The sequence below is a fragment of the Anabrus simplex genome, chromosome 1 (genome assembly GCF_040414725.1).
Source record: "Anabrus simplex isolate iqAnaSimp1 chromosome 1, ASM4041472v1, whole genome shotgun sequence".
NCBI classification, from domain to species: domain Eukaryota; kingdom Metazoa; phylum Arthropoda; class Insecta; order Orthoptera; family Tettigoniidae; genus Anabrus; species Anabrus simplex.
Window position 1 is genome coordinate 742,899,288 of NC_090265.1, and position 12,885 is coordinate 742,912,172.

At 41.3% G+C, this 12,885-nt stretch overlaps 1 protein-coding gene across 1 annotated transcript in view; it reads left to right on the forward strand.

Moving 5' to 3' along the window:
- Window positions 1-1,661: 1,661 nt before the first annotated feature.
- Window positions 1,662-12,885, forward strand: part of LOC136856888 (glutamic acid-rich protein) — a 30,140-nt gene continuing 18,916 nt past the window's right edge. Inside the window, exon 1 of the mRNA XM_067135113.2 lies at window positions 1,662-1,792. Within this exon, the coding sequence (XP_066991214.2) occupies window positions 1,730-1,792 (63 nt within the window). The 5' untranslated portion in view covers window positions 1,662-1,729. The remainder of the gene's footprint in view (window positions 1,793-12,885) is intronic.

Below are 12,885 nucleotides of genomic sequence, written 5' to 3' on the forward strand. Positions count from 1 at the left end.
TAAGGGGGGTGAAAGAATTGAAAAATTAGTTGAATTCTTTGTGCGAGGTTACTTATATCTAAAAACTAAAGGCGTTGCAGACATGAAAAACGGCATTTGGAATCTCCTTTAAAAATAAAGAAACATGTATTCTTTGCTTTAGGAAAATGCACTTAAGGGGGTGAAAGAATTAGTTGAATTATTTGTATGAGGACACACACATATATATATAAAATTAAAGATGTTACAGACGTGAAAACTGATATTTGGAATCTCCTTTAAAAATAAAGAAACACGCATTTTTTGTTTTCGGAAAATTGACTTAAATGGGGGCGGTGAGGGGTGGGCGCGTGTGAAAATAAGTAAATAAAGAGTTGAATTCTGTTTATGAGGATACTTATATCCCAGAAAATGATGTTACAGAGGTGAAAGTTGGTACTTTGAATCTCTAAAAATATAGAAACACGTACTTATTGACTTCGGAAAGGGAGAGAAGTGGGGAAAGAACTGAAGAAGTTGAATTTTTTATGAGGATACTTATATCCCAGAAACTGAAGATCTTACAGACGTGAAAACTGGTATTTGGAATCTCCTTGAATAATAAAGAAGCTAGCATTTTTGTTTTGTTTTCGGAGAATTCACTTAAGTGGGTGAAACAATTGAAAAAGCGGGTGAATTTTTGAAATATATACCGGTATACCTACAGAGGGTGGGGGAAGGACTGATAAAGAGGTTGGATTCTTTTTACGGTGATACTTATATCTCAAAAACTGAAGATGTTACAGATGTGGAAATAGGTATTTGGAATCTCTTTTAAAAATAAAGAAATATTTTTATTTTATTTTTATTTTCGACTTGTGAGAAGACTGTTTATCACATGTACAGTTCTGTCTCACATGGTCATCTTAGCCCCAAAAGGCAATACCACAAACGTGGTGTACAAAGAATTTCTGGGGTCAGTGAAATTCAATTTTTCGGTGAGTTTTTATACTTTGGAGATTTTGAGATAATGTCTTAGTACAGTACTGAAGAACGATTACTTTTAACACATCACGAAATCCACGCGAACGAAGCGACGGGTAATTGCTGGTAGCCGTATGGCCTCAGGATAAGCGTGTCTGTGAGGATGGGAAGTTTAAAATGCCGACCCGGGCGGAAATCGAATACGGGACCCCTTGGATCAAAGGCCAGCATGCTAACAAGTTAGCCATGGAGCTGGATGATGTTTTGATTTAAATATTAACGGCAGAAAGCCTGCTCGGTGCTTGAATGTCAGGTTGATCATTTCTTGTGCATTCTCCCAGGAGCACCTCTCAAAACACTTAGATCTTCTCCAGTCTCATATTTCACCCTCCAACAACAGTCTGGTTCGCCTGTTTCTTGTCCGGCTAACTGGTTACTGTGTTCGAGTCGTGGGTTCTGTTCTCGGCCGGGAACCTCCTGCGACTCGGGGACTGGGTTTTTCTCCCGTCTTCAAAACTAGACTACATTTGAGGTAAGGCCGCATCCTCAACTCGGTAGACGTGCCACACGCCTGTTTATTAATGCAACCTGCACTCTTACGAAAGATACACACAGTCTCCGCTTATCTGCAGTCCCCGATGTCCTTGCCGTGATTGTTATAAGAAAGTAATCGAGCAAGATCACGATCATGTCTTCTTATCAGGATATGGTCTCCGTATAAAAGCCAGAACAGGCAGAAACTTGTTACACTCCTCAATCTTCAGTCATTTGATACAACAGCATAGGAATGAGGACAAAATGTTTGGGAGTTCTGCTCTGGACGCTTCTGCTGCCTGCTTTCGCTATCGAGGTAAGAAGTGAACAACCGAAGAGTGAGGTGAACCCTACAATATTACTGTCCTAATAATAGCATTGTAAAACATTCTAAAATTGGTTGTACTGGCACTATACGATAGTGAGTGCGTCTCCCTTAGTTCCTACAAATAGCAACACATCAACTTTCTAATACAACTTTAGCTACAATTTACGTGGAGAAGTGAGGAAGTTACTGACACTAGTGCTTACAGGAAATACTTACAATTGGATCCAGAAAGTAATTTACGCTATTTAAATGAACTCATAAATATAAAATGGAAACTTCGGCGGTTGTTGGTGTCAAGGTGTTTACAGTAACTATAGAGAGTAGTAGAGAAAGTGTGAACTCTTAGGCCCGGTTTCTCCAACCCCTGTGTTAAATTTTACTTAACAAATGTTAACTAACAACTGTTATTAATTTAACACTTCGATTAAAAGTATCCCTTTTCACGAACACATTTCCAGCATTTGTTACAAAACAATTGTTAAGAAAAATTAATACGTTTCCATGAGATTTCTGAACGCGTTTGGCAATGAGCGTCTTTTGTTTCTTTACATAGAGCGCTCCTATCGGTATGGTGGAATAGTACTTCGTTACACATGGCTGACGTTATTATTGCTTATGGTTAGCGGATATCGATGTGCAATAAGAGGCAACAAAAGCGTTCTTATGATGAATGCGGATCAAATGCAGCTATAGATTTTAATTCGAAAGTGTGCTTAAAAATGAAAGAAAGAACTGTTATATCACAGCATTCATTATATTCTTATATGAGTGCAATCTAAGGCTCCTACATCACCGGAAATTGAGATAATTGATATGTTTTGAAGGATTTTCGGGCATTCCTTTTTTACTGCAGGGAAAATACTGTAATACCTTGTTAATGCTGCAATGGCAACAGGAAGTCTTTGCAGAATTCTACACACTCTTGTCTTGCACTCATCAGCATATTCGCTTACAATTGCATGAAAAGAGTCCGAAGCATAATATCTAAGAACTATAAGCAACCGTTGCACTGGAGAAACTGATAAGTTTCAGTCTGTGGGAAACTCTAACCTATTTTCAATTTCTTCTACTACCTTGTTTATTATGGCTTTGGTAATTACGTATCTTTGTAGGAAACTTCCTTCTGACAACTCTAAAAAGCTTTTCTTAGTAAAGGGCGTCCTTTGACTTCTTCATTTTATAGATAGTCTTCATATAACAGTAAAGTTTTAAAACTTATGTCTTCAACTTGCTACCAAATTGACATTTTAACAGCTGCTGAAATGTTAATTTAAAACAAGTATTAACAATTTGTTATAGTTAGCAATGTTTGATGAGATGACCATTTTGTTAAATTGTGTGTTAAGTCTCCTTAACAGCTGTGTTAACACTTAACATTCGTTGAAGAAACTGGGCCTTAGGTTATTTACTGCGGTGACTCCTCCGCTAGAGGCCATATGAGGGTTGGCGCCTCTAGTTCTAACATGTTTACGTTCAGTAAAGCAACAACCAAAGAGTCGCCTATGATTGTTAAGTGAATTGCCTAGAATACGAAGAAAACTCTCATATGGTGTTAATGTTTGTGCTCCAGTTGCAAAACAAGTTCTTATTTATGCGAGCCGAAATTCCACACATGCTAATGAAATGACGTATGGCTTTTAGTGCCGGGAGTGCCCGAGGACACGTTCGGCTCGCCAGATGCAGGTCTTCTGATTTGACTCCAGTAGGCGACCTGAGTGTCATGGTGAGGATGCAATGATGATGAGGAGGCACATGCACTCAGCCCCCGTGCCAGCGAAATTAACCAATGACGGTTAAGACACTCAGACACCCAGTTTCTTCCTAGCTAATTAAAGCTGTCCACAATTTCCAGACTCTGACTTCCAATTTTTACAATGCGCTTTCCTTGTCTTTCCCCTCTCGACATCACCATAGTCTTGCTTTTATCTGTACTGTTTTCCATGCCATACTTCTGTGTTTTCCTTTCAGTACATCTAGTTATTGCTGCACTTCTTTGCTGTTCTTTCCCCAGTTTACAACATCATCTGCAAATAGCACTATCTTCATCTCCATAAGTTTCCTTTGTTTCCTTTACAATTTCGTCCATGACCATAATAAACAAAAGAGGTGATAGCACACTCCCCTGTCTTAGTCCAGTCTTATTCCTAAACCATTCTGTCTTTCCATCTGGGGTCAGTTGTTGTACATTGCTTGCACCATTTCTCTTTTAAACCATGGTTTCCCTAACCTTCTCTTTGGGGACACTATCATATGCCTTTTCTATATCTATGAAAGTCATGGCCAGACCCTTTCCATATTCCCAGTTCTTTTCCATCAGTTGTCTAATGCTAAAGATTGGGTCCACTGTTGATCTTCCACTCATGAAGCCATATTGTTTCCCTTGTAACTCTCCTTCAATCTTTCTCCTTATTCTTCTTTCTAACGTCCTATCCAGTATTTTAACTACTTGCGATTTAAGTGTGAGTCCTCTATAGTTTCCACAAACTTTCTTGTCCCCATTCTTAAACACTGGCGTTATTATCCCCTTTTGCAGTCTTCTGGTACACATTTGTGTTTTCACATACACTTTAGTAGTCTGTACAAACACTTCATACCAACAGGTCCAGCAGCCTTTAGCATTTCCACACTAATTTCATCCATCCCCGTTGTTTTTCCCATCTTCATCTTTTGTACCACTAACTCCACCTCCAGCATTGTTATATCATCCTCTGTTATCGAGTCCTCACACTGTATTGCTTCTATCTACCTTGTACAGTTGTTCACATTCAATAGCTTATCAAAATACTCCTTCCATCGTCTCTTCATCTCTTCGGGGTGTGTTAACAATTCCCCATCTTCCTTTTTCACTAGCTTTGTGATAATTCTTTCTATCCTCTTCTTATAAGTCCATAGAGAATCGTTTTACTGCCACTTCAATTTTTTGTGTTAATTCTTCCCAGATCTTCTTCTTTCCTTCTCCTACCACCTTCTTACATTTCCGTTTGCTGTTGAGATACTTCCTTTTGCTTTCTTCTGTTTTATCTCGGTTCCATTTTCGCCAGGCTGTCTTCTTTCCTTTCACCACTTTCCCCATTTCCTCATTCCACCACGGTGTCTCCTTTTCTTTCACTCTTGTAGATGTCCTGCCACAATCACTCTCTGCTGCACTAACAAATGTCCACTCCTCGTCTACATATTTCACTTCAGTAACTGGGATTTGTTGCCGGCCTGTACTTATACTTAAGTGCATCAGAAAATCATTCAACGACCAAAGACATGTCTATTACAATGATGGAGGTTTTAAAAATGGATACGTTTGCAGGTTTGTAAGTTTGCCACAAACTAACGTTTGAACATAATAGATTCCAATTCATTTCAGCGCATGAAGGTGAGACATTTTTTTCAGTTACAATAAAAGCTGCCTTTAGCGGAAGCTTTATGAACCGAAAAACTGTCCATGTCAGAAAATTTTCCTGATCCCGTGAATTATGTTTTAATATTCATGTAAGTTTACTGGTATTTAGCGGAACCTGTCTCACGCAGAAACGGAAGAGAATGTTCTTACTAGAACGGAAAAAATATGTAAATTCCCTTCGTAACCCTTTTCAGTACCTACATCCAAGATGGCCGAGATAGCATTCGACAGGAAATGTTCACCTCTGTGTTCGATGCTGTAATTTGGTGAGTGCTTTCATACCCTGACGAAGGAACCATGCTGTGCTACAGCGATCTCTCCAACGGTGCAATTATGGTAATGTCAGTGCCAGTGAGACAGAGGTGGTTAGAAAAACATCGAGAGCTCGTCACGCATCACCTCGAAGAAAAATAATTTCATGGCGATTATGACGAGCACAAAGACAATGAAGAAGATGGCTTATTTAACGTGAAGTTCTAACGACATGTCCTATGAGCCGTAAAGGACATTTATCCCTTTCCTTCTTCTTTATCTGTTTACCCTCCAGGGTCGGTTTTTCCCTACAACACCGCGAGGGATCCCACCTATACCGCCTCAAGGGCAGTGTTCTGGAGCTTCAGACTTTGGGTCGGGGGATACAACTTGTAGAGGGATGGGAAGATTGGATGGGGCAGGTAAGGAAGAGGGAAGGAAGCGGCCTTGGCCTTAAGTTAGGTACCATCCTGGCATTCGTCTGGAGGAGAAGTGGAAAATCACGGAAAACCACTTCTAGGATGGCTGAGGTGGGAATCGAACTCACCTCTACTCAGTTGACCTCCCGAGGCTGAGTGGACCCCGTTCCACCCTTCGTACCACTTTTCAAATTTAGTGGCAGAGCCGGAAATCGAACCCGGACCTCTGAGGGTGGCAGCTAATCACACTAACCACTACACCGCAGAGGCGGACTTATCCCTTTCCGCTAGCGAAAAATGACGCGGAATTGTTCGACATTATTTGCCGTGCCCGTATTTTAAATGAGAACCGTGCTACCAGGGATAGTTGTGCCTCGCATACATTTCTGGATTACTGGAAGAAGTAAATGGCAGTTCTGTACAGTGTTACTTCTATCAAACATGGGATGTGTGTTAAATAATGTGCCACTGTGGACTGTGAGGAAGTTGGTAAGCAAGAACTGATATGTGTTGGAACTAATATGTGTGTGTGTGCTTAGAACATTATTGTATCTACTACCGCACAAAATCATATAAAACACTGCTGGATTATCTAACGGAGGTATGCATTTTTATTTTTTTTATTTTTTTTACAACCTTTACGAAACGGAATTCTGCATATAGCGGAAAACAATCCCGGTCCTTTGGGCTTCCGCCGAGGACAGGTTTTACTACAACTCGTAAAATCTTTCATATGAAGAGATCTGCACTCGAATTATGAGCTTCCCTTATATTAACACCTAGGCGCTTACGCCATTCACCTCCTTAAAACAGTAACTGAAGCTGAGGATGACTCTTCTCTTGACGAAACTTAAAACCTGACATTTACCTGTCCATCTGCTGTACATCTCACAACTTCGTAGGTTTTTTGCAGTCCCTCAGAATCCGATGACTTATTTATTTCTCTATACAGCATGAAATTATCCCCAGAAAGTCTTATGTGTGTTTCAAGTTCTTTAGTTATATCTTACACTAACTCATGTAGTCGTGTTTCGCTACAGAATTCTACGTTCTATGCGGAATTCTAGATGACATAGTCTCTACGTCGTGAGTAAAATTTTATTAAATTGCATATTTCTTAGCGTCACCTCAGAAACACGACGGGGAAATCACCAAGCTTCATTTCTCATGTAAACGCCGGGTTTGGGAGTTTTCATTGTAATGGCAGGCCCCCTTGCTTACTGACAGTCAGAATCGTGTTGGGTAGTTTTTATTGTAATGGTAGGCACTGACTTTGCATCTGCCTTTTTACATCCTCTGAAGGGCTGTATGTGTGGTTTTCCGAAAGTCTTAAATAATACGGCAATGGACAGCAAAGTAACATAACAGCAATAAAGACGCAATAATCCCATTTTAATAGATGTCTACGTAAGTACAAATTCAAAGGAACAATTATTAATGTTTTATTATTGGAATATATATGGAATAATTACCCTGAGTACAGATATGATGTAAAACGGTTCCCTGAAGAGCAGTATGTTTCGAAGACGTATCGCTGACATTTTTCATAACAAATTGGAGAATGTTAAGAATTAGGAAGGAAGTTCACCTGTTCTGTTGCATTGTTTAGTAGAGCGAACTTTTCATGGAGATCATTCAATTCTAAGGGTCTCAAGCGCACGCCTGGTCACATACAAAGATTGAGATTTATTACTTTTTTTGTCATTTTTCCTTAAATCACCGTTCTCACGGGAAGCGTTTAATAATCTGGCATGATGCATAGTCTTTGTTACACGGAATTACATTATTCTTTCAAATGGTGACAGAAATTTCAAAATCATTCCCGTAGCTCCTGAGATTACCCGTTTCATATAAACAAACTCACAGTCTCTCTTTATATATTATACTGCTAATAATAAGAGTTGGTGTCTGACAGGTAAGGTTGGAGGAAGGAGCACTGCACGTGCCATTTCACGATGTTGCCACATTCCAGCATTCCTTTCTACATACTCTTACCCCTCGCTTCCGGCTCACTTGTTCCCTCCTTCATTCTGGCCGCTGTGATCTGTTGTAGACTACCTGGCCAGGCGGTGTCGTCCCATTTGCGATAACTCTTATACAAACAATCAGGTTCTTATCAGTGACAGTGACAGGTTTGGCAACTCCCAGCAAGACGAGCTGCCCTGAAGTGTTATCTCCATGGCAACCGCAGTCGCCCCACCCTCGTTTCCATGGCAACCACACAACCACTCCCTTTATCCCGCCTCGGCAGGCAGTAAACGGCCTCCCTCTAAGAAATGTCAGACACCAACTCTTATTATTAGCAGTATAGTATATATAGAGCGTGATTCGGCCGCCGCTTCCAAGGTACTTTTATGCAACCCACAATACTCGTTCCGTCGTGAAAACATCTGCCCTGCCCGTATGCTCAGAAAACACAACTGGATATCTTGGTATTTACCTCCTCACCATGATAGGATACCGTAATGTTACACTCGTACTAACCATTGGAAGACACGAGGGTGCCTTCTAGATCATATGAGCCTGACACGCCGGCGAAACACTAAATTGATATTTTGACCGCAGTAAACATAATACTTGCTATAAGCTGCGCGGTGTGACGTGTAGAACCGTAGTGTAGTTGGTAAAGCCATGGCAGAGCGGGCGTGCATTGCAGGTGGGAGGTTCGAGTTCGAGGCGAGGATTACAATATTTTGAAATATTTATGTAATACGTACTGCACGCAGTGTAAGTTCAGTACCCGCTTTCATGCGAATTGTGTGTGAATGAATGTGTTTGTGGCCCTAAGAAGTGCCGATTAGTTAGCAGGCCGGACACATACAGTCTAGAATAAATAGGAACACAACTGCCCTGACAATGTTTTATCGAAGCAAATACTCGCCTCTGTGGTGTAGTGGTTAGTGTGATTAGCTGCCACCCCAGGAAGCCCGAGCTCGATTCCCGGCTCTGCCACGAAATTAGAAAAGTTGTAAGGGCTGGAACGGGGTCTACTCAGCCTCGGGAGGTCAAATGAGTAGAGATGGGTTCGATTCCCACCTCAGCCATCCTAGAAGTGGTTTTCCTTGGTTTCTCCAATTCTCCAGGCAAATTCTGGGATGGTACCTAAATAAGGCCGCAGCCGTTTCTTTCCCTCTTCCTTGTCTGTCCCTTTCAATCTTCCCACCCCTCAGCAAGGCCCCTGTTCAGCATAGCAGGTGAGGCCGCCTGGGCGAGGTACTGGTCATTCTGCCCAGTTGTATCCCCGACCCAATGTATCAAGCTCCATGACACTGCCCATGAGACGGTGGAGGTGGGATCCCTCGCTGAGTCCGACGGAAAAACCAACCCTGGAGGGTAAGCAGATTAAGAAAGAAATACTCGATGTGATGACCGTTTTGAATTATGCTCATTCGGGTCCGGTGTCCAATAGATCGTCTTGTGCGCTGAAGCATTCCAGGTGTAATTCCTCGGCAGGAGTCCGTGATGAGTTGCCGGAGCTTGTCGGGGTTTGAGTGTAAAAGATGTTCTTCAAGTGTCCGCACAAGAATACGTCTAACGGTGTTAAACCCGGTGATCTGGCGGGTCATGGAACAGGGCTTCCTCATCCTATACATTTCCCTGCCAGTTCCTTGTTCAGATGGTTACGAACGGGCAAAGTCGAATGTGGTGGAGCTCCATCCTCTTGCAACCACGTCGTCAAACGATCGTGCAAGGGCACATCCTCCAGCAACAGTGGGAATTCCTGACGCAGAAAGAGCAGGTAGCGTGGGCCCGTCCAATGGCCCTCAGAGAAATGAGGTCCAGTCAGGTGATCCCCCGAGATTGCACACCAAACATTCACTCCCCATCGTACTTGATGGACGGCCGGTCGTACCCACTGACGATTGTCCGGACTTCAATAGTGCAATGTTGTGGCGATTGACGTTCCCATTATTGTGGAAGCACGATTTGTCCGAGAACAAGATATGCGATACGAATGCTGCATCATTGTCCAGCCTGCCTAATGGCCACCGACAGAACTCCATTCGAGCTTCGAAATCCCACCCATGGAACTCTTGGTGTACCTGAAAATGGTATGGGTGATAATTATGTTCATGTAGTATTCGTCAGACGGACGGCTGCCTGGTGCAATAGCACTTCCACTGATGTGTGGATTATTACGAGCTGCTTCCAGAACGGCCTCTTCTGTTTCACACGATCGCGGGCTGGTGGCTAGTTGGAAAACACGCCTGTTGTCCCTAGGTGCCTTTCAACACGGCGGAATGTCGTAGCAGCCGACTGTCACCTGTGGGGATACCGTTCTTGGTACAAACGTAGTGCCTCACATGCGTTTTGTCTTGGTTCCCCATTAATCAGGAGCATGTCAACGTATTCCTCTATGGAAAACATGCCGAATGACAGTAGAAATTGGAGCACATATAGGCGCAGGGAACAAGATGAATAACAGCAAAACTCTACTGTTTGAATGTGACAAACGTGGGCCTGTATTTACGTATTCAAACATCATACCGATGAAAAAATATTTCAACGATGGAGGATTCGAACCGCCGCTGGTAAATTTCATCGATTACTATGGCCACACCCGCTACGCTATACTGCTGGAAACTTGCTGGTAATACGACGAGGGCAGAGTACATACGCCATGTGGGTCGAAATACATTAGTTTCTGCACTGTTAGCTAGTTTTATGCATAGATTCCCCTCTTCGTTACACCCGGTCACGAGGCACGGCACATTAACATAGTTACATGTTAAAAGGAAGTTGGTACATGATTTCAAGGTGTCATGTTTTGCGAACGGATGATATAACATTTCGCTGGGTTCAGAATCGTGTGTACAATGTGTTCCCTGAACATTAGCACCATACAGTACGCCTGCAGGGGAATAGCACCCCTATAACCATGTGCACGTTAGTTGAACTGCAGCAAACGATATTGGAAGGGGCTGCTGAATCACACTGTGTAGAAGTGAAACTTTGTTTGTTTGATTGTTTGTCTCGAATAGACTCAAAACTACTGGACCGATTTCGTTGGAAACGTCACTATTTGTTCTTATTACTTCTGAGAAGGTTTAGCAAGTGGTTTGAACGAAATCCGATTGGTAGTTTTTTATGATGAGTAATTTTAGGTAATTAACTAGCAATGTACCCGTGCTGCGCTGCTGTATTCTACATTGTATACGGATATCAAGTAAATTACTGTACATGCAGTGAACAAGATTGTGTTAAATTGCATGTCCCTTAGCGTTATCCAGAAACAGCGGGGGAAGGTTCCCATATGTTGTTTCCAATGAAAAGTGGGAGTTGCGGAGTTGTGATAGTAACGGCAGGCTCACTTCCTTACTGCCATTCACAATCGAGTGAATAAATTTTCATTATAATGGGAGGACCCATTACCTAATGCGCGGCCACAGTCGATTTTGGAGTGTTTTCGTTACAATGGCAGGCGCCCTTTCCTACTTCTAGACAGATTAAAGCTGCGGAGTTGTTATTATAATTGTAGGCACCTTCCCTACTGCCAGTCAAAATTGAGTTGTACTGTTCTCATTATAATGACAGGCCCCTTTTCTTAATGACAGTCACACCGAGTTGATGAGTTTGCATTATAATAGCAAGTCCACTATACTGCACCCGTCCACCTCCCGAGTCCCAGACTAGCATTTATCTTAGGGGTGTCGGTTCATTATTTAAGTCATCAAAAATATAAATATAGAGGCATCAGTGAACACGGGAATGAACGGGGCAACTAAAAGTAAAAATGGGGAAAGCTCGATTGTAACATGAATTTAAGGACTCCATGATAGGACTAGGAATTGACATTTAAATTTAAAGAGGGCATAACATCTAACTACAATAAAAAGATTATGAGAATGGTTTCCTTTGAAAAAATTGCCAGAAGGAGCAGTTTATTGCGCCATCCGGCACACTGAATTTTGATACACTTGATAACAACAATTAATTTGACAACACGATGAATCGAACAAATCACTTGCTTCAGCGCAAGTGGTGACAATATGCTGATGATATTCATCCTGGAAAAGAATTACAGTTGTGGGGTATAATTCACTGATCGATCGCATGAGGATCGAACCTATGCCCGTAGGACTCGAGAGCCCAAGGATAAACCATGTTTATTGTCGGCTTCTCGATTTAAATTAGATGAAGTACCTCCGACTATCTACATTTCCCTGAGGTCGGCACTCTGGATGGGAAATGTTATAATGATTTCGGGAAGTGTAATCACGAACGGGGTCTATTTCATATCCAGCTGATGCCATGCCACTGGAACTAACATCTACAAATTATTTACACACGAGCTGAATACTGCCCAACTCGGCCACATGGTATCAGTAGGTTAGTGTCTCGATGAGATAACGTGGGGAGCAGTGGGGATTACCGGCCGATGACCTCCACTCACCCCGCAGGCGAAAATAAACAAACCAGGTATTACGGCCACTTGACTCACGCATGAGCCAGCTAGTTACGAGAAAACCATGATTATTACTCAGATGAAATCGCAAGCTGAATGATGTCGTCGTCAATACTTTAATTCATTATTATTAAAATATTATTATTATTATTATTATTATTATTATTATTATTATTATTATTATTATTATTATTATTATTATTATTATTATTCGATGATTCCTGACACCGCCACGTTTTATTATGATCCTGATTATTACGGGACGCAAAACACGAATGTTATTACTGTTATTATTATAATACTATCACTCATGTGATTATTAATATTATGGCTTATGAGTTAGTCGCGTCCGCAAACATTTCAATATACCGGTTACCTTTACGAATCTACAGTGATCACCAAACCAAAATGTGATTATTATTATTATTATTATTATTATTATTATTATTATTATTATTATTATTATTATTATCGGTCTCACACCACCAGTTATATTCCTCTTTAATACACCCATCCTCGTTTATGTATTTAACACGGTCCAACTTCTTGATCTGAAATATTTATTATTATTATTATTATTATTATTATTATTATTATTATTATTATTATT